The 23596-nt window shown below is 37.7% G+C and overlaps 1 protein-coding gene and 1 long non-coding RNA gene across 2 annotated transcripts in view; one reads left to right on the forward strand and one right to left on the reverse strand.

Annotated features, from left to right (window-relative positions):
- Positions 1–23596, forward strand: part of Col24a1 (collagen type XXIV alpha 1 chain) — a 269283-nt gene that overhangs the window by 134245 nt on the left and 111442 nt on the right. Inside the window, 4 exon segments of the mRNA XM_037207167.1 lie at positions 13371–13424; positions 15490–15543; positions 16730–16783; positions 18891–18944. Coding sequence (XP_037063062.1) covers positions 13371–13424; positions 15490–15543; positions 16730–16783; positions 18891–18944 — 216 coding nt within the window.
- LOC119088233 lies at positions 9143–18225 on the reverse strand. The gene is made up of 2 exons (XR_005091861.1): positions 17718–18225; positions 9143–10176 (listed from the first exon to the last, which is right to left on the reverse strand). It is a non-coding gene; the product is annotated as an uncharacterized LOC119088233 (long non-coding RNA).

Raw genomic sequence — 23596 nt, forward strand, 5'->3', positions numbered from 1 at the left:
AGTGACCATCAATGTGTCCCACCCTTGACGTACATCCTTGGTGCTAATGGTTAGGAAGATCTGAGCTAATATTTAGCAAATTTGAAAGGAAGAGCAAACCAAAGTTTTACCTTGTAATATCCTAAGACAACCTGGAAACTCACTTTTAAAATATTGCCAAATAGTGTTAGTTTCCATGAAATATGGAAACATATCTGTAATGGAAACAGAAAGTATTTTGAAGGAATTGAAAGTGTTTGCAGAAGTGTTCAGCATAAACCCTCACTTGACAGAATGGCTAGGGCTGTTCTTGGGTAAAATTACCATGGAATTAGTTTGGTATAAATTCATTTCATTATGTTCCAGGCTTTTTCTTTTTTTCATGAAAGGGGAGGTAGCTAGCTTCAAAAGGGTCTACTAAATCATAAGATCTGTTTCCTTGAAGGAAGAGAGCCAGAAGCTATGAGCATGGTTTAACCAAAGAGGAAAGGTTAATGCCACATCACATTTTACCAGCACATTATACTTGACCTCAGCACATTCTGAGTCTTGTTGTCATTTTCTTATAAAATGTCAGCCACCCGCTCCTGTTTCTAAGCTACACATGCCTAGAGTACAGCTGTTAATAATCTGTCAACCTCCTGAGTGGTGTGAATGACAGGTTTCCTAGGTAATGAAAGATTATGCAGACTGGATACCCATGATACATGCTAGCCTCCAATGGGTCTTTAACTGAGTACGTTACCAAAAATAATAATAATGATAATAATAATAATAATAATAATAGGTACTCATTATAGAAAACTTGTGGGGCACCAGGCACTTTGGCTATATTTTATTACTTAATAGCCATAAATGTTTTGGTAAATGTAATTAATCCTATTCTATACTTTTACAAAGTTGATATTTTTGACAATTTAAATAACTTGCTGTAGCCAGGTAGCACAGTAATGAAGTTAGGGCTACAGGGCACTATCTCTAATGTTTTCAGATTGTCCTGGGGCCACTTAGTGGTGGGCTGCAGACTTCCGTGTTCCTAGTAAACACCTACTTTTGCTACTTGAGAATACAAATAGCACATCACATTTGAGAAGTAGGATTTCCAAAATCATGCATATGACTCTTGGAATGTAGAAACAGCATTGTGGATCTGATTAAAAAGCCATTGCAGAGTCTAGTATTGTGTCTATGAAGGTATAAACCACTAGAAGGGAAGCCTGATGTTGTGAGGAGCACCTGTCAGCATAGCACTCGGGAGGTAGTAGCAGGAGGGTCTGGATTCCAAAGCTGTCCTCAGCTGGAATGGGCTAGAAAAGATCCTGTCTCCAAAAGTAGACTAGAAGAGTGAATAAACAAGAAACATCAAGAGGCAGATGTGAAGGACCTCGCTGGAGTGTAGGTGGGAACTACACTGATCTGTAAACTGCTTTGGTTGGATGTCACCATAATATTGCTTCTTTACATCAGTGAATGTGCCCTCTATTTTCATCTATTTCCATCTTCATTTTCTTTCATCGATGTTTACAGCTTTCAGTGATGAGATCTTTCATATCATGTTAAGTTTACTCACAGGCATTTAAATTTTTGTATCACTAATACAAAGGCTCCTTAAAATTATGAGTTTATTATTCTCCAGTGAGTTGAAATAATTTTATCATTTGTAAAGATATGCACCTCAGTATTTTTCTTCATCATGAGCCTGTATTTCTGTGTTTTAGAAGAATAGCATGTCTTTTAAACATATGTTAATTTGTGTGTGTGTGTGTACATGTATTTGCATGAGTGCACACATGAGTACACATACCAGTGGAGGCATCAGCTCTCCCTGTAATTATCAGCATCCAACAATGGGTTCTGGGAACTGAACTCAGGTTCTCTGTAAGAACAGTATGCACTCTTAACTGCTAGCCAAGCCATCTCTTCAGCCTCCAGAAATAGGAAGACTTTTACAGCCAAAGAAAGATGGAACTTCAGTCTTCATTTATTTATCTGTCATCAGAAAGTACTTACTGAACACTTTCTGAGTGCTAGACATACAGTTAAACAAGACTTTGTCCCTGGGTAGTTTCTGGTAGACAATGATAAAATAAGTATACATATGATTTTATTGAAAATTCTGTTTTGTTACATAAGATGCTCTAAGAGCAAGAAGTAAAAATTATTTTGGCATGGCTCATAAGGACATGTGTGTTCATAGAGAAATTCTGTCTTTGGTTGAAAACAAATTTCCATCCTCTTGGGTGTAGACATTATGGTATGGTTCACAGCTTTTAAGGAAATAGTATGTTAAGTTCTTGTCTAGAAGGGGATAATACTGACATTTTGTTGGAATGGTGTTCTAATAGTCTTCTTTTAAAGCTGTGTTTGTATGCAACAAGTTTTCGTCCATTACTAGTATATTGTATCTGCTTTTATATACATATTTATATGTTAGTACAATGGTAAAGATCACTGCTTTTGTTAAAAATATGTGAGATGGAGAATGTGTTGATTCTTTGAGTTTAAAAAGTAGAAAGGTGGATGAAATAATGGGAGGGTCTGTGATAAAGGGTTGTTTGGTGCCTCCTGCTGAAGTGACCATGTCGATAGACCATGATGGCCACATGACCACCTGGAAATAGGTCAGTGACAAATATCCGTGCTTCTCCTTTTAAAAACGAATCCGTGACCTGTGAAACTTGAAGGCTAAGACTATGAAGGCTAACTATTCAAGACTATGAATAGCATAGAAGAGGGTTCAGCAAGCTTTTCTGTAGAAGGCCAGGTGCTGGACGTTTGAAATTCCCAACCATACGGGCTCTGTCACACTCCCTTAGCTGTGGTGCTATAGTGTGAACCTAGCCACAGAAAACAATGGATGGACGAGCCTGGCTCTGTTTCCAGTGAAACTTTATTTATAAAAACAGACAGCTGGCAGGAATGGGCTGCAGGCTGTAGTGTGTCTTTTCCTGCTCTAAAATGTTTCACGCTATCTAGGACGCACCAGCTTTTATTGCGTCTGCCTTATGTACACCCTGCTTCATTTGTCTTTTGCCAGTAACAAAAAGAGCAATAAACACAAATGTGATTTCTCTGAATCGTAACTTCAAATCCAAAAACAGATTCAAGTTAACAGGCAGGTGGTATGGCTGCCATTCATTGATTTATTTTTGTCCTGATATCAAACATAATGAATTTATTTGCATTTATATATGGACCACATGTAAGTCCAAAGGATGCCACAAAAACTTATCATTTCCCCTCTAACAAACACTTGAGATTATTACCAAGAACTATTTCTAAAAGCTATGAAATGCTTCCTTTGAGTGTAATATTTCCCATTGAGTTGAGATATTTTGCATTTGGGTTCAGTTTTGCTTATGAAATGGCTCTTCTATTTTTTTCACTAGCATAAGATCTTCACTTTTCAAGGGACCTTTCTAGCTATCCCTGCATTGTATCTTAAAGACATTATCCAACCTATCTTAGGGTTTCTGTTGCTGTGAAGGAACACCGTGACCACAGCAACTCTTACAAAGGAAAACATTCAATTGGGGTTGAATCACTTATAGTTCAGAGGTTTAGTCCATTATTATCATGGTAGCACACGGCAGCATAGAGGTAGAGAAGGAGATCAGAGTTCCTCCAACAAGGACACACTTCCTCCAACAAGGCCACACCTACTCCAAGGCCACATCTCCTTACAGTGCCGCTCCCTATGAGATTATGGGAGCCAATTACATCAAGCTACCACACTACCACACTTCGTGGGCTCTGAAGGTGTCACAAGACCAGTCAAGTGTGATTGCAAAAGTCCACAGTACAGGTATGAGAAAACTGAAGAAAGACCTGTCAATGCTGAGTGGAGAAAGAGAGTCTCTTAAGGACAACTTTATCCCTCTGCATCTTCTACTTTTCCATTCTTATTTTTCTGAAACTTAAGGCAAACAAGGAAGGGCACAGATTTGTTTGTGTAAATACACTGTGGGGATTTCCATAGCTTCAGTATTTTAATTGAGAAACCAGTATCCGGTTTATAAGGTGCCTTCCTTCTACAAATATTTATGATCATTTGCATATGCAAGAAAGAGATCAAACTAAACAGGACACTGAACCCACTTCAAAGACCTCATACAAGATTAGGATGCCAACTTAGGCATTCAGCAGAAAGGGATCTCAAGGTCACCACTGTCTGCTGTAGAGATAATCAGTAAATTGGTTCTGGATGATCCTGTGCATCCAGAACGCTGGATAAAACTCCTTACTAGAAAAAAAATTTAAATTCTATTTCTTTTGAAAATGTGCATCTTTTTCTGGGGTGTTGAAAAAGATTTTTAATGCTTAAGTACCTGCATGATATTGCTCTTCTTTGTGGTTGAATCAGATTTTAAAGGTGGATGGTATAAAAGAAAGAGTCTTGCCCACGTGATTTTTCAGAGTAGGAAGGTAAGGTCAAAACCGGTTCAGTGACTTTCTTCAGAATTTAAGCATTAAGCTGGAACTCAAGTCATTGTATTAGTAGGTGACATGTTATCATTTCCCACATTATTAGCCAAAGTGATTTGGGGTTTGTGGGAATGAGGGGAATCCAGAGACATCAGATTTGTCTCACTCTAGTTTTGTCTTTGTATAGAACTCACAAAAATCACATTTCCTATAAGGATAGCCTGAAAAGACAGACAGAATTAATTTTCTTCTTCATATATGAAAAAAATGCTCTGTGCTTTACATGCACGCCCCTCTGTGTGAATGGGCCTGCTAGTTATTAGTCTCAGGGAGACTGCACAGTGTAGATGTTATTGCAACACAAGTGTCACTGCAGGAGAATTCCTTTTATTTCTCATCCAACTTACTTTAAAAAAAAATAGCTTAAGTTCAATAAAGATAGGCGGCTGTTCTGTCAATATTCACATTATCACCCTTGATTTATTATCAAGAGACCCATCATCAGCCACGCTGCCAGGCAAATTCAGTGCAGCATGAGTGACCTTTCCTTTCTCATGTTTCCCATAACATGAGTGTGACTGACACATCTGCTCATAGAACATTCCAGGCATAGCCTCCTGATCATTGCCAGAGCTGCCTGGGGTAAAGCTTCATTCTGGGATTTTTTTTTTTTAATGACTGCACATTCGATCCTAGAGAATAAGAATCGGAGAGTCAGTGGGGAAATGGCAGGGCTGACATTTCTACTTGGCTATTTGGAGGACTACTGAGTGACACTTTGTGGGGAACCTTATGTATCCACATAGCCTGGAGTAGAAACTCTATGACCCCACACAGACCTGTCCAATCCCTTGGGACCCTGTAAAATTATGAAAGATCTGTCTATAGCCTAAATTTAACTGTACAAACAGTATATACTCTTTAGTGTGATGTATAATACTATGCTTTCAAATATGTGTTTACACAAAACAATCTTTTACAATATTTTTATAAAATATTAATGAATTTAGGATTTCCACAGAATTATTTTTCTTTGGCTGTTAAGCAGTGTTTAGAGATAGTGTATCTTCAGTGCTCAGAAACATCAAAACATCAAATGTTCGTGAGTTTGAACACTTGGTCGTCAAGTGCTCGGTGTTGTCTTGAAGGCTGTGCAGCCTTTAGAAGGTAGGTTTTAGCTGATGGAAGTGGTTCACTGAGGATACCAGCATATTATGAATCTATTCAAACAAAAAAAGTTGTCTGTTCCAAGTCACACTGTCAACAGAATAATTTCTGAGTTTGTAGATTTCATTTGAAAATATGAATGAATTATCAAAAGATTGGTTATTTAGAAACCAATAATTAACAAATAATCAGAAAGGCTTCAGGTATAAGCCTTAAAATTACCCTAAAATAAAAAGTCTGAGGGAAAACTGTTGAAAACAAAAACCATAGACATTATTCACCCTTTGTCAGTTTACTTTCTATGCATAATTAAATCTGTAGATTTTCTGTGTCTTTTCCTCTCTCCACATGCATGCTCTCTAGGGTAACTCTTCTGTACTCCATATCTTAGTTACCACTTCTTCCTGATGGTCAGTGAATTTCTTGACCCTAGACCCACATTTTCATCTGTACACTGAGTATTCCTCCCAGAATCCCTCACTGGTGTTTCATATTCATTATATTTTTAAAAGGAATTCTTGTGGCTGGAAAGATGACTCAGCAGTTAACAGAACTGGCTGTTCTAGAGGACCAGGATTGATTCCCAGCATAGACATGATGGCATACAGCTGTCTATCACTCACAGTTCCAGGAAATCTGACACCCTTTTCTGGCCTCTGCAGGCACAGGGAATGTATATGGTGCATAGGTATACATTCAGGAAAACACCCGTACACATAAAAGTAAACAAACAAACAAATGAGGAATTCAGGTGCTGGGGAGATAGAGTAATTGGTAAAGTGCTTGTCCCACAAGCATATGGACATGTGTTTGAATCTCCAACACTCATGTTGAAAAGGACCGGGTACAGCAATGGATGTCTTTAGCCTTAGCTCTTGTTGACCAGCCAGTTTAGCCAATCAATGACTACCAGTGAGAGACCCTGTCTCAAGCAAAGGTGGAGCTGGAGAAAGGAAGACACCAAACTTCAACCTCTGGCCTCTATGTGTACATGGGCATAAGTATCTCCATATATACATATACATAAAAATAAAAGCCAAAGAAAATAGGAATTCTGCTTTGATACTCAGCCAAATGACATATTCTTTCTTACCCATCCCCTTCCATTCTGTCTAAATCAACCACAGATTATGTGGCCATCTCCTTAGACAATGGTGTGAAGGGTGAAGATTTGATGCAGAGAAATAGCTCCTGTGAGAACACACATCCCATTTAGTGCTTGAAAGGGGATTTATTTTTCTGGTGTGACTGAACCTTTTGCTTCTCCCATCATCCAAAGTCCACACTAGATTGATAGACAAAGCTGTCATTTTAAAAGTAAAAAATGGTCAAGTAACAGTGATTTTCTTCAATTCAGTAGAGTTTACGATGGTCAGGGTGTAGGTTTGAAAAGAAAATAAAAACACTGACACAAATATTAAAGCTAATAGTTATCTAAGATACAATAGAACAAAATTCTAGGGAATTTGCTTTATTAACTGTATTTTGGAGTAAATTTCAAAAGCTCTAAGGGCTGTAATCCTTCATCCTGTGTCACAGTTCTTTACATGTTGAAGATTTGAACTCCTATGAGGCATTTAATCCACTCTCTAAGACACAGTGACTTTTGAAGTTGTTAAGTATAATTGTTAAGTATAGGAACTTTCTATATAAATGTTGTATAGCACCTCTTTCAACTAGGAAATATTCTGATGTTATATTTCTCTTAGACTGAATCAGTAGGATGTGGTTACTAAAAAAAATAGACATAGAACATTTTAAAGTTTTTACTGACTTTGGGAGGAAAAATAATATTTCTTCTTGATTCTAAAAGTTGATTTATTCCACATCAGGCTTTTTGGCCTTCCACATTTTGGCTTCAGTTAACAAAATCTTTAAATAGAACATTACATACCCCATTTTGCAAAAAGTGAAATGTTTTCAATTATCATGAATCTTTAGCTCCTAAACAGAGTGTGTTCTAGCTGAAGAAGCTACCATGCTCCTCACTGTGTGGTAGATGTAGAATCAGTGCTTACAAAAGAACTGAGGAGCATTCTTTGCCAATAGGCATATGCTGTTGGTAATTCCTAAAGGTGAAGAAGATGGCTTCCACAACTGTTTCGTATTCCAGTAAATACACAACAGAATGAATTTAAGCCATCTGGTCTGTTTTACACTAGATCTACTTACATCATGAAAAAGCAGCATGGAGGGTTGATAAGTAAGTGGGCATGGCCGTGTTCCAGGGAAAATGTCAAAGACAGGCAAACATCATGTGTTCTCACTCCTGATTTTGCTGGAATTCCCTACCATTTTATTTCTCGGCAGTTTCTGTTATCTGCATGACCTTGGTGTTCATTAATTCTAAATTAATTAGTATGGTACTTTTAATTACTGAAATTTTACACATCTCATACATAGAAATGTGTACATCCTTTTGACAATTATTTAGAGGTTCCTAGAGAAGTATGCAAGTTAAAAAAACTACAGAAAGTAAATAATTAGTAAGAATGAAAGTTTTAATACAATATCAGAGCTAGCCAACAATAGAATTTAGTCATAATGACTGATTAAAAATATATTATAAATCCTTTGTGGTTTTTCCATCAGAGAAGAGGACTCTAATTTCCTTCTTTGGGGCTGGAGGATGGCCTTGAGGCAGGGGACAGGGATTTGTGAGGAGGGGTACTTGCTGTGAAAGCAGAAGTCAAATCCCTGGCACCCAGGTGAAAATAAAAACCTGAACATGGCTATGCATGCCTGTGTCATTGGAGAGCAGAGACAGCAGTGTTGGGAGCTTACCGGCCGGCCAGCTGAGCCTCAGTGAGTGAACCTGTCTTAAAGAAATAAAACAGACATGAACAGAAGTAGACCATTTCCTTGGCATCTATGCATGTATGCACAAGGACATGTAAGAGAGAATGAGAGAGAGGAAGAGAGAGAGAGAGACAGAGAGGGAGGGAGAGAGAATAAGAATGTAGGGTGGACTTACATACTGTTAATGAATGTGACAATAGCTGACATGACAGTGTGTGATTTATAAGAAGTATAAATTCACTAGTCTCATTCTGACCGCAATTACATCAGAGTTCTGAGCCAGAGCTGCTGATGGAAGTCATAACCATCCTATAATTTCTTATTTTAAGCCACTTTGTTTAGGGAGATTATGTGATGTAGGAACTAAGTCAACAATATGAAAGCTGTAAAGATGGAGCACATCCCTCATAAATATTTTCTCTCTTTCTGGAAGCTGAATCTTCGCTTGGTTAGCCATCTGCCTTGCTGTGCAGAAACATTTAGTTTCATGAGTTTCCATTTGTCAGTGGCTCAATTATCTCCTGAATACCTAGGTCCTGTTCAGGTCTTTGTCTGTGCCTGTTCCCTGAAGTGTTTCCCCTACTTTTTCCTGTAACTGTTTACAAGTTTCAGGTCTCACATGGAGGACTTCCTTTAATCCATTTGGTGATGAATTTTGTACAGAATGTGAGACAGGGATCTATTTTCACCATTCTGTTTGTGGACATCCAGTTTTCCCAGAATCTTTTTTTTGATGAAAAAGAATGAACAGAAAGGAACAAACCAAAGAATCTTTCATTTTCTATTTATTTATTAGTCATCAATTTAAATGAGTTGCAACTATGGCCACATATACCCAATTAGCCTTTGAGCATTTGAAAATTGAAAGTATATTTGTTCCTGGTTCTGAGTTGTATCTTGTCCTAGATCTCACTTGTATAGAGGTGCCTATTTCATAGATGAATATGAAAACAAGTCAGGGCACTGTGATCTTCCTTTTGGAAAGTGTTTGTAATAATAATAATAACAGTAATAATATGAAGAGATGCATATAGGAGTCTGATACATACTTCCCAGCATGAGTTTTATGGCTTGCTAAGAATTTCCAGTGCAAGGAGGCTGGCTAAAGATGGGGAGCTGGCTAGGAGATAGCCCATGGGGCAAGATTAAACCTGCCAGCATTGCCTTACTATTACAAATGTATTGGTCCCAACCACTTATGATGGATTAGGCTCCCATATCAGGTTGTTTTTAAAAATAATCATTCTGTGAAACAGAGGGAAAATATATCATAAATATAATTGCTTTTTGTTCAACAATGTACTTCTCTTGTAGATGAACTTTCTTTTACTTGGCTGGCAGAGCAGAACTCCTGTTCTCAATAGAATAATTTTGCAAACCATGGTCTCCAATAGCAATTCTGTCTCCTTTCTCCTGCCAAATTTCTTAAGAGTGTTGGCTATACAAGCTGTTCGCTATGCTTCCTTCATAGAGGCACTATTAACCCTTTAACAGTCATGTCTAAATATGCAGGCGCTACCGAAGTCATTCTTAGAGGTTATCATTGACCCTGCACTGCCAAATCTCATCGCTCTCTCAAAGTTCTTCCTTAACAATGATGTCTTTTCTTCCCTTGAAACTTTGCTCCTTGGTTTTCTTTGTGTGTTCCCAGCTCTCCTCCATTATAAGTCTCTATTTTGTTTTCTCTTCTCGCCTCCAAATGCTCTTCATTACGATCCTCTTCTTGTTCATTTTATTGGTACTGTGGATGGTAATTCTCTTGTTAGTAGTGTGTATGCTGCATTCGTCTGGTAATTACAACCATTTCTGAAAAACAGTTTTTTACATAAACAATCCAAGCTAGATTCAAGTTTTCCAATTTTATGTCAATGCATACTTTAATTCATTGTATTTGGGGGAAAATATTAGCCACTGGATCAAAATAAACACAAAATGGAGTGTTGTAAGGTGATGAAGAGTTTTTGTTGCTTATGTTTCTAGTGATTAAGACAGTCAGGCTTTTTAACTGAAGTAGTTCCCCACTCCCCTGGGACAGTCTTCACAGGCACTGGAAAGCAGTGGGGTTATCTACTTGCTCCTCAGGTAAACAAGCACTGTATCTCACCGACTTTGTCAGAGTAGCTCAATTATGCTGCACTACAACACAGCTTCAGAATATCAGTGGCCAGCAATAGCAAAGGTCGCTTTCTCACTCACTCCCTAACCACTGGAGCTGCCTGTGTCAATTCCAAGCCATCTGGATTCTGGGGCCCAGGCTCACAAAGAGTCTCTTTGAATCATGGTTAGTTTGTGGCCTCTAAAAAGCAGTTTGACAAATGTCATGTCTTCACCTCTTCTCTGTGTTCTAAATAAGCTACATAGAGGAGCCTAGTATCTGGAGGATGGACGGTAATGTTCTTCCCATGCTGAAGCACTGTAAGATCCACAACAAGACCAACAGAGACAGCACAGGGATGTGTGATTGTGCTACAGAAATAAGCAGTGTTGATTAATACAACCTAGCATGCTTTTTTTTCACATATTAACATTTGAAAATGGGATATTTCTTAAATTCACTGACAAATTGCATTTGCTTATTGGAATTTTTTCCTTTTAGAAGTATAAAATATAAGTGCATCAATGGCATGTTAAATTTAATGAAACTTGATAGGTTTCAAATCAAAATAGATTCACCTATATTGCCAAATGTGTGGGTGGTTTCCTATTAGATAGTAATACACACTTAAATAGCAAATGGATTTAAAGCCTGTGTGTTTCAGATGTTAGGACTGACTTAAACCTCTCTGAGCTTACTCATGTTGTGAGGACAGACAAACACAGATAAGCATTTGAAAAAAAATGAGTGAGAGAAATTTATAAAAGGGGAAAAACAGAAAAAATAGCAATGGAATAGAATAGAAACATGAGAAATAAGCTATGCCTAAGCATGGTACCACAAATCAATAGAGGACAACGGCATTTTATATATTTATATATGTATATAAGGTGCATATGTATATACATATAAGTTGTGTGAGAACTGAGTCACTACATGGACATAAGCACAGTCCCCACCACATCTTAAGTCTTGTGACAATGAGACTCCAGACAGATTAAAGATCCAAATAGAAAAGACAAAAAAAATCACATGTTAAAGAACATAAAAATAAAATTTTCAAAATAAAATGCAGTATACACTATTGGAATAGTCATATTTTAAGCACTTGGTGTTCACCTAAGCTTACCCATACTGTTTAAACTCCTCTGCTTAGCTTATCTACTGCATCTGTCAAAGGAGAATCCCATTAATACTACCAAAGTCAGTGGCTGTGATGACAAAATTATGCTCACATGCACAAATGCCTAATACATGTTATTGTTTTCAGGATCATGTAACAGCCAGCCAATCGATACTGAAACTGATAGGACTATGGACCTGCCTGGATAAAACCATACTAAGATAGTTTCTGTTCAGTCACCCACTGGTCATGGTTCACTGCTTTGTACTTGTAAATATGTATTATATAAAATGCTATCTAAGCAGGATCTATACTTGGTAGCTACTGAACATTTTCGTCTGTCCTTAAGTAAAGGTAGAAAGTTACTACTTCCTTGCAGTTTAAGAAAGAACGGGGATATGTTCGTGTGCTTACTCTATGTTGCTCTTTTTTCTCCCTATTTTCATTAAAGAAGGAATAATAAATATGTGCAAATACAGACACAGAGAGAACGCAAGTCATGTTCATTCAAAACAACACTGCTGGTGGCCTTCTTCCATTTGTCCTCACAACTTTATTCCTTACTCAGCCTGGATCCTAGCCTGCAATCCCTGCCTCCCTTCTTCGTGTTGCTGGATTACCCCTTCCTACTCAAGCTACAGATTAAATGTCTGGCTTCATCCTTTTCCAGACTCTCCTTGCTGAAATGCCTTCTCTTTCATTCTCCAGCATTATAATTATTTCCTTTATGAGCTTATAACTTACAGTTGTTAATGGTTTTCCTTCTGTGTTACAAGATGTTTTGATTCATCAAATGTTCCTAGTTTGATTTCTGTTACTGTACTAAGCACCATGACCAAAAGCAATTTGGAAGGATAGAGCTTATTTAATATACAGGTTGGGTCCCATCAGCAAAGGACGCCAAGGCAGGAGCTTGAAGCAGTAACCACGGAGGAACGTTTGCTTGCTGGCTTGGTTTTTCGGGCTTGCTCAGATCACATTCTTATGCAACCCAGGCCCACCCCTCCCACTACATCAATTAACAATCAAGAAAATACCCCCACAGACATGCCCAGAGGCCACGCTGGTGTAGATAATTCTTCAGTTGAGGTTCTCTCTGTCTGAGTGACTGTGGATTGTGTCAAACTGATAGCTGAAACTATGACATAAAGGCAGGGCCTGAATCTGTCTTACCTCAGCAACTAGTGCCGCTCAGAATAGACATCAAATCCCTGTATAATTGGACAAATGAACATGAATGGGTATTAAGGTACTTTCAAAGAAGGTAGTCACAAAAATGATTTTATGAGGCCGGGCAGTGGTGGCGCACGCCTTTAATCCCAGCACTCTGGAGGCAGAACCAGGAGAATCTCTGTGAGTTCGAGGCCAGCCTGATCTACAAAATGAGTTCCAGGAAAGGCGCAAAAGCTACACAGAGAAACCCTGTCTTGAAAAAAAAAAAAAAAAAAAAAGATTTTATGATAATATAACCACACCAAGCAGATACAAAACTTGCAGATATATTTATAACAACCTGTTGATTATTAGTTTCATAAGGACAGAGACTACATTGTCTCCCAATGAAGCGTCTGTTATGCATTAAATTTTCACTTAGGTATTTCTAACTGATTGATCACTTATTCTATGTGATATCATAGGGTATATACCAATTCTGCAAGAATTCCTCCCCAAAAGAAATTTAGATGAAGTAGATAGAGAGAGTAATTATAGGCAGTTTAAAACCAGGATGCTACAATATCAATGTAATGTATACATACTTTCTGTTATTTTTTTTTTAACAAGGGACCTGTTGGTTTACCTGGAGAAGTAGGGACAGCTGGAAGCATTGGTGAAAAGGTAATTCCTATTGTTATCTTGCTTTATATTAAGAACTCTTGGCTATCTTCAATCTTCCATATGGCATTTTATGTTGATTGATTAGAAGCATCATCCTGGTAGGAGACTAGAGGATGGGCTAAGCATCCTCTAGTGTGTCCACACATCTCCAACAAAGTATCAGAGTCCAAGAAACATTTGGTTAAAGCATAGAAGCTGCTTGGACATTTCCCATACTTGTGACGAATAGCAGGTGTTTGGCACAAGGGACCATCCAACCAGGCCCACAGGCTCAAATGGCTCCCAACTTGAAGGAGGGTCCTACTTTCCTATATTACTGAGCCTATATGCTGGCAATAATTCAACCTAACCATGGTCACAGTAGCCATCAAAACAAGTGAAAAAGTCTGATGGGGCTCAGCCTGCAAATAGCCTTGTTTGAGCTGCTGTAGCTCATCTGTTTGAACTATAGAAAGAACACTACGCAATACCCTCCTGTTCCCAAGTAAACTGCAAAAGGATGATTCTAGAAGAGAGCAGAACATCTTTATCCTCTGCCTCCTCAGCAAGGAAGAAATACTGATTGGTTTTGTTTTCTCTCTGAGTATTTGGTTTCGCCCTCTTACTTTGTTTACCATTAATACTTTTTCTTCTGCTGTCAACACATGCATTTTCTCTTTTTCCTTTGTTGCTTATTCTGTTTTTTTCTCACTGCTCACCTTCATTTTATTACTTAATCATTAATAATCTCATCTTGAAAAGCTTTTCAATTCTTGCCTTATTCTGTAAGTATCTTAGCTCTTTTCTTTTCTTTCCTTAAGGAAATACAGCTGCTATTTCTAGTTGGTTCTTTTTTGATGCATTTAAATATCTGGTTTGTTTTTGAGTTATTCTGTTGTGATCTGCTTCCTCTCCTCTGGTGGAGATTGAAAGCTCAAGATAAAATCCCCCACTAAGAAGACTTTAACATAAGACCTAAGGGATATCCCAAAACAGGCAAAAATATTTACATGGAAACACAATAAAATGGGTAGACTTGGCAATACGACTCTCACAAAAGTTAACAACTCCTCAGAAACTGAATCCCAAAAACAATGAAGTGGCTGAAATGCTACGCAAAGCATTCAAAAGTTGTTTACTTTTAAAAGTGACCAGTGACCTCAAAGGAGAGTCAAACAAACAGACAAAAGGGGGAAGAAAGTCAATTCAAGATCAGAGCAGAAGTTTAATAACAAGGAGGAAAAATTTAATAAATAAATACATTCTGGGGTGGGGGAAATATAGGAATTTTGGAAATGAAGAGCACCATAAATCAAAATTTTAAACTATAAAATACATAACCATTAAATTAAAATAAGCAGAAAAAAGCTTTCACAGATTGAAGGTATGAATAAGGAATGACTGAACTCAGACACAGCAAAGAAAAGCAATCATGACCATGAATGACCATGATTTTCAAGAACTTTCGTGAAATGGAAACTAAAAATGCTCAATGTAGTTAAGGAACTGAACTGTGAACTACAAGCACAAGAAATCTACTTGCTCAAACTGTGCAGAAAAGTATTCTGAATATAGGGGAATATGTGTGCATCCAAGAGACATTTAGAACCCCAAATAGACATAAAAAAGAATGAAATTATATCATTCGCAAGTCACTGGGAATGGAGATCATCGTGTTAAGAGAAATAAGCCAGGCTTGAAAGGATCACCATTACATGGTTTCTCTCAACAGCTCTTCACTGAGATCCACAGACCACGGAAATAATTCGTAAATTGTTCTAGAGAAAAAGCTCATATTTCAATATGCTTGATGTTTTCAGGAGTTTCATGCTCTATAGTCTCCTATAAAAATCAAAAGAATTTTCATTTATAAAACTTTAGGAAGCTACATGCTTCTTAGGAGATCTTGTTTATCTATAATTTCTATTTTCATTTTAATAAGATTGCAAACAAGAGAGCTATTATATTAGAAGATTTGTAGCTGTAAGTTTAAAAATGCAAATTATGGCTCTGGTGGTTTCTCTTTCTAGCTTCAAATCAATCATCATTAACATTACTCAGTGTTTCTTCTTTATTGTTTTAAAAGGGAGAGCGTGGAAGTCCAGGCCCACTTGGTCCCCAGGGGGAAAAGGGTGTCATGGTAAGAGTTCAGTGATCTAAAAACTTTGTTTCCAATGCACATAGGTCAAGGACTTCTAGGAGTAGACCCACCTTGACTGGAATTCAAGTGAAAATGTTATTTTTGTAATAAGTTTCCAATGAAGTTTCCTTTTTAGCATTTTATATCCTAGAATAGTGTTCTATGGTATCAAATCCATGAAAAAGCATAAAAATAAGCTGCCTTAATAAAATTATTTTATACTTATGGGAGAATAATTAAATGACTATAAATTAGCCATACTGAATTAAAAAGAAAATTCAATTAAAATTCTTCATGTTCATGTGCAAATAAAGTTCATATTATACATATCCTCAACAACTCTTCCACCAGTTTTGGCCATGAAGTTGGTTTTTTAGCACTTAAGAGTTTAAGCACCAAAAAGTTATCTTATTCTCTTATATCTTCAAGATAATGACAACTGGAAGGTTTTATACCTGGGTTGTCTTTTTAGCTTATTAAATAGTCTGTAAGTGTTATATGAAGTTAAAACGATGATTATTATCTATTTTAGGACTTCATTTCAGAAAACATATAAAAAATGTCTTGTGGCACATAACACTAGCTACAAACCCAATCTGCCTCTCACTCTTTATTTTTAATTTCTGCACCATCAGAAGAGTGCCAAAAATTATTTTTAGCAGTTTCTAGTTGGGACACACAGAAAACCTAGCATCTATATATAGAATCAATCAAATTCAAGAATCTTTACTTCCTAAGGCATCTTCAGAACTAGTACCATAATGCATGTGTTCTTTCTAAAAGTTGATGGCCTAATTGTATCTGCCTTCCTTAGTTGTGGAATTCCCTAACTTCTCTCAAAAGTTTGTAATTCATACTATGCATCACTGAGCATTGTCACAGGTAAGATACCATCACCAACAGAAGGAGGAAACAAAGGCGTCTTCCTGGTCCTGTAACACGTAGTGCCACCTAGTGACTCTCTTTTCCAAGCAAGGACATAATAAACGAATGTGCATCTTCTATGTAAACACATCTTTAACTTTTATGGTCTGCTGTAGAATATTTCTCAGGCTTCAAGTATAGCGAGTAGGAAAGGATGGTCTTATCAAGCTGTTGTTTTTGTTACTATTTGTAGTTTGCTGGCTTTTTTCTCTGAAAGGAAAACAATTGGTTTTATGTCTTTCATATTTCACTTAAATCATAGGGCTACCCAGGTGCTCCTGGGGCTCCAGGACCCATAGGCCCACCGGGATTACCTGTAAGTATAGAACAAACTCTGTGATCCTTTCTTGAATGTCCACTTTAATTTAAATCCGTTGCTTTTGTTGTACTGTCTTTGGGATCTCGTGTAAAATCAGTTGTGTATAAGGTAATGGAGAGTGCTTGTCTCCCAAACTGTATGAGCATTCTGAAATATTTCTCAATATTTTGAATTCCTTACCCCTACTATGTTTAGTAAACAATTTCAGTTCTCTAGCCTAAACTAATATACATACATACATATGTATGTATGTATAAATACATACTATTATATATATACATATATATAATCTTCATTTGTAAGAAAATAGAATCAGTAATCAAAATACAGCTGAGATCAAAGGAATTAACAAAACACAAGCAGATGTTTTAACATGCTTTTCTTAAAATTTGCAAATATTCTCAAACAGTTAAAATTCATAGGAAATGTGCCTTGGTAAGTAAAACTTGAGCTTTAAATATATTCCATATGTTGTTTTCAGAAAGATAATTAAGTCTTACCCCTAAAGAGAGAACCTTTGCTTATCACGGTTTGACAGTTGTGTTAACACGAGTCTGAAGAAGTTCAGCCTCAGTGGTGTCACGGCAGGAGTTCTCATTACAGAAATCATTGATATTGTGCTTCATGGTGCTTCCAGTCTAACACATAATCTGGTTTTCTAGTATATTCATAGACATATTAACTTCTAAAGCAAGAAAGACTACAGCAATCTCTTGTCAACCTCTTCACTCATATAAAAGAATGAGTAAACTTGATCCTAAAATTCGGTCCATTTTCATCTACCTAAAGTTCATAACTAAACAGAAGACATAGGCTGTTAAATGAAGATATCAGTGCCAGGATCAGGATGCCTCTCTATGAGTGTTTGGTCAGGGAGTCCCCAAAGGCACCCAAAACCACCCAGGGCATTACTATTGCTCACGTTACTCACCATAACAAAGAGGAAAGACCTGACAGCTGAAGACACGATGCATGTGGACTGCAGGACATAGGACAATCAATCTCAAATTGACCAGGGACTGCTGGCGAGCTTTCAGAGTGTGAGAATGTGCTCTGTGGATTGCTGGTGGAGAGAAGAATCGAAGGTCTTAACCAGCTCCAGGCTTCGAATGCTCCCGGCAAACTGTACCCACTGATGCAATCATGGTGTGGTGGTTATGGGAGAACCAGCTGCTTTATGATTGCATCTGAGGCCTGCTGCACAGGAGGGATTTCAGGTCTGCTCTTGTGAACCTGGTCAAAAGCCCACAGTTGTGAAGATCTCGTGAGGAGCCTACTATTGTTGTTTGGCTAAACGATCATATTGTCAAGAATTGCCTTCTAAAGTTTATATTTACAGCCACAACTTTGTGCAATTTTCTAATAATAGGAGACTTAATACATCATTAAACTTAACTTTAAAATGAAACTTAACTTCAGCTGGGCGGTGGTGGCACACGCCTTTAATCCCAGCACTCGGGAGGCAGAGGCAGGCAGATCTTTGTGAGTTGGAGGCCAGCCTGGTCTACAGAGCGAGATCCAGGAAAGGCGCAAAGCTACACAGAGAAACCCTGTCTCGAAAAACCAAAAAAAAAAAAAAAGAAAAGAAAAGAAAAAGAAACAACTTCCATTATAAGCTACTTTTGGTATATTAATTTAAAATCATTTATGACATTTTTCATAGACTGAGAAAATACACAAATTTTATACATGGGGTTATAATAGATCCCTTTAATAATAACAAGGAGATTGCAATGGTAATAGCCATTGCTTCTTTGTTGGACCAGGCATAGTAAACTGGTTTGACTGGCGAAGTGCACCTCTCCTTCCTCCATTGCTGTCCTGCATTCGTCCTGAACACTGTTTGTCCAGTGAATAACTAACCCTTCCAATCCATCTCATACAAAAATGACATATTTCCAAAAAGTGAAATATTTTAAAAGCAGAACATTAGGGAGGGATGCATGGTATTGATTAATTAAAGTTTATTTGTAGGGCAACTAATGAATATAATTTTTAAAATTCTTCATTTAAAAAAATGTATCCCATAAGAAAGGTATAACTACTACTCTGATAGCAATGCTATGAATTCTGATATCTGAGTTTTTTTATCTCCATCATGTAGGGTCTTGCTGGGGCAAGAGGAGCACCTGGGAGTCTGGGTCCTAAAGGACAAAGAGTAAGTAGCACAAAAGTATGTTAGCCTCAAAAGAGTCACCTCATGTGGATGTGGTCGGCAAAACCTGCTCTACACCTTCTGGAATCATGCTAACATGTTGTCAGGGTTTTTTGTTTTTGTTTGTTTGGTTGGTTGGTTGGGTTTTTTTTTTTTTTTTTGCTCTTTTTATTCTATTATTAATAGAATTAGCTCAACATTTCAATTACCTGTAGTAATTAACATTATAATTAATACTTTGTACATATGAAATTATACTTCTTCATTTTTATTTTTACATACTATAATATCACGTAGAATTCTTTTTTATCCCCAACCTCTCCTTCCATAATAAATGCAAAGATCTTTAAGTAAATTACATTTATATTCACAATAGATTTATATGTCATGAAAGATGATAATAAAATAAAACAAGAAATAGAATGAAGATACATGGGATGAATTAGTATTTTTCAGTTGTAGATCAAAGGTATTTTAATTATTATTGTCTAACAATTAATATGCAGGAATATGTGTAGAGGATATTTATCTCCCAAGTCATCTCTTAAGCATTAACTCTTTTTATGTATGTGTCGAGCAACCACTTGTGTGCCTGTCACGTGTATATTGTCTCGTTTAATACTCAGAGCTTCCTTAAGAAGACATCATGCTTGAAGCTATAGAGACACAGAAGAATGTCTCAACCAGCATTCAAGCTTTGACTGTTTATTTGATGCGATATGGAATAGTAGAGGATACTTCTGAATGTGTGGCTTTAAGAGTTGCATTTCATGTGTTGAACTTCACTTGGCTTAAATTTTAGAGCTAGTGAACAGATTTTTTTATTCCAAAAGCATGATCTCTAACTAACAACGATGTTTAAACATTAAAAAATAATAAAGATAAAAATCACTGGAGTTTCCCTGTTGTAAAATTGAGAAAGAGTGTTGTGAAGTCCCAGTTCGAGAACGGCTTTGATGTTATGTCATGTGTGGTAGGTGGGGATTGAAGAAAGTACTTTGTCTTTTTTCTCATTTATTTTGTGAAAAACTCTTTTCCTTCCTGGCTTTCAGATTTACAGTCTACAAACATCTGTGATGGTTGAACCATTTTAGCTTAAATGAATTTAAAACTAGGAGAAAAGTGATTTGTACTCTAACTGTCATTTTGCTGTTTACACCCAGCCAGGACTCAATTCTTGGTGAGGTCAAATGTGTTTTGTTTTTTTTTCTAGTGTGAGTCACAGTGGGTAAGCTCAAACAGTTTGTGGCAGGTGGATGATCTGAACCTTTTGTTAGTTGAGTGATTTAGGTCTCATCGACTCTCTGGCAAATTCATGTCCCTAACCATGGTACATGCCGAACCATTTGAATGATCTCATAAATCCTATGACAAGTTCTTTTGCTCTGCAGTTTTTATAACTTCACTCTGACCATGTGTAGCTTCCTGCTTTCCTGGTTTGTCACTTTGTCCTCAGCTCTCACATCTACAAGTTTTTACATCATTTTCCATATACAATTTACTGACTCTTTCTGAACGGCTCCATGCAATTTTAAACCATGTCACTCAATAATTTCTACAAAAAGGAACTATTGTTAGGGGAGGAGGATGTCTTTCTTCACTAGGAGAATATTATAAGCAGCTAGTATACTTTATACAATAAAATGTAACTGAATGGGGATGGAGAGATTGTTCATTGGTTAAGAGAACTTGCTGCTCAATCATGAGAACCTGAGTTGTATTTGTTAACATCTATGTCAACCAGCTCACAACTGCCTGTACCTCCAGCTCCAGGAGATCCAATGTCCTCTTCTGGCTTCCACAGACACTGCACACACACACACACACACACACACACACCAATTGTTCCAGCCTATTGAGGTAAGTGAGAAAAGTGTCTGGCTCAAGATCTTGGGTCCACACTGTGGTACACCCCAAAAGCTAAGGGAATCAATTCTTGTTGCACACCTGTCATTCCTTTGTGTAACAGGACCCTGAATGGAAACTCTTACGTACACATGTTCTGAGCCCATACAGAGTGATCAAAATACTCATTTGCTCTTTCTATTTGGTCTTGGATTTATACTGTTCTTGAATGGTCATATAAATACCATCATTGGTAGGACCACTCCTGGGAGATTCTGCCTACCAACCTTTGCTGATTTCTTATGATTTATATAACACTTAACTAAACCCAGAGGACTCTATGTCAACTAGCCCTCAGGTTTCAGACCACAGTGGACTTTCCAATTTTGTGACTTATGGTCTAGAAACTGTGAAATACCACGGAGTACTAAAATCCACCAAGGGGAAGGAAAAATAAATCAAGGAGGCCACAATGCCAACATCTGAAAAGTAAGCTGAATATAATATCATGAAAATTTCTGTAACTTGCAGTAGGACAATTGTATAATCATGCCTCTTACATAGCTGCAAAAGACAGCACGATTCCACTAAAAGGTAGTCATAAATATACTAAATTATTATATAAATACCCTTTATATTTAAAACATTACTCATCTTAACCTTTTGCTAGCTGGTATGTTTAGCTGGAGAACAGCTAAGTGAAGTGAAGTGATTTGATATACTAAAGCATTTTAGCAGTTCACAAAATCCTTTCATTTGTATAGATGATGTCAGCTAACACATTTGCTACTTTAGTCCTGATGAAGGTGACTTGGCCTGATGGGCAAGTAAAAGTCAGCACAGGCTGAGCCATTGCCTTTCATACACAGTTGACCCTTAGAGGATAAGTGATAAAAAGAACCCTTGATATCTGCCCAGTACTTCCTCCTGTGTCCAGCTGCCCAGCAAGGAAAGCAATACAGGCAAAGCAGATCCCACCTACTCACCTGGGCATGAATTAAGTCTTTGATCACAAGACCCCTTAACTTACACAGTCTTTCTCTAGAGCATTGGTACAGAGAGGCTTGCAGCTGGAGAATTTGGTATTGAGACCAAGCCACATAATACCGAGATGGGGTGGAGGGATAACTGTGTTAGAAATATGCAACACCTTAAGCTTTTCTCTCGAAAAGTGAAACCTGTGTGGTCATAAACATTCTGCAAGTCAGCTGCTTCAAGGAACTGCTTATCCCTTTAAGGTGAAGTCACTTCCAGTCATTTGTTTTTAAGCTCAGTGGTAGGCAATAGCTGAAGCATCTCAAGAGATAGTTTTCTCGTCTACTCTTTAAAAAAAAAAAGTTTGTAGCAGAAACCTTTTCCTCAAGAGTCCCGATAGTGTTAATCTTCTTCAGTGGACCACTTGGTTCCAGCTGTGTAAAGCAAGGGCCAGAAAAAGACTGCTAGGCATCATTAGTTAGGCATGTGAGTGACTTAAAAATTAATAGGGGTCATACCAAGATCCAGATCTTGCTTCAGGAACATAAATACATCTGTCTTGTGAATATGGCTATTTCCTTCATTCATGGACACTCTGCCTATCATAACTTATCTCAGCAGTTGTAGAAATGGATTTAGGGTTCTCATAAAAGTCTTCCTAAATAAACCTAACATTAATATATGTTAGTATTTTAGTTGATTGTGGTTTCTTCTTTTAATTTTAATATTTATATGAAGTAGCAGACCCAACACCTTATGCATGGCTAACTCATGAGCCTGGCTAACTCAAACATGAAATGTGCTTTTCTTTAATGGAGTTGAGGTATTCAACTTTCACTCTGGCTTTGAGAGCCCTCTCCCAGCTCACCATGGACAGCTTTGACATTCCCAATGACATGGAGAAAAGTCTGGGTATTCTGTTTATGTGGCATGCTTTCACCCAGAAAATGCTCTTGAGAGACCCATGAGACACTTTCAAGCTGTTACTTTTTAACTACCATGCCAAATTATGTGCCTGTTATAACGACGTGCATCTCGGTCCTTGTCCTGAAGTTTATTTTGTCTTAGGAGTCAGATGCGAAATGTGCATTAGCCAGTGGGATGTGTCTGCCACCAGAGGGAAATCTACTGTTGCCAGGCTAAGCCTTTAGCTCATTAGCTCACTCTTGTTTGAAGCACAGAGTCCCAGTCTTCCTTAGAACAGTGTTTTCAAACCCTCACATGCAACCTTTGGCTCTGTGACTGTGGCTTAATGTGATCTCCTGACTTAAGACTTTTTTTTACACTATACATGGTTATCTTTATCACTGTGAGCACAGAGACATCTCTTGGTAGATGAAATAGTAAATGTAAAAAAGGGGGGGGGACAGCAGTGGTTCAATGAACTGCCTGTTTATGCTAGAGGCTAGAGTTCAGCACCAGCATCATAATAATAACAACAATAAAAATCACTGTGAGACATTCCTGTGTAAGAGTATGTTAATGTAAAACATTATACAAATGAGTAGTTGTGTAAGCTTTCACTTTACCAGGAGAGTGGAGCAACAGATCCTCGTGGGTGGGAGTGCTCCAAACTGTCGAGTGTGCCTGGGAGTCTAGGAAGCTCAGGAAACCAGCCTGGAGAGACCTGTTGTAGCAAACAGCTTTCGATAATAAAGTTCTGGACCTTACTAAGACATGGAAGAAGGCATGGAGCCAACACGAGGTCCTTCCACTCAGCACTTGACAGGGGAGATTGTATAGTTGCTCTGTACGGAAACCTTCCGCTTCCCCATCACCAACTGCCTTGCTTTCTTAATACTTCTCTCCGTGCAGCTAACTCAGCCTGGCTCAGC

Source organism: Peromyscus leucopus, chromosome 6 (assembly GCF_004664715.2).
Source record: "Peromyscus leucopus breed LL Stock chromosome 6, UCI_PerLeu_2.1, whole genome shotgun sequence".
NCBI classification, from domain to species: Eukaryota; Metazoa; Chordata; class Mammalia; order Rodentia; family Cricetidae; genus Peromyscus; species Peromyscus leucopus.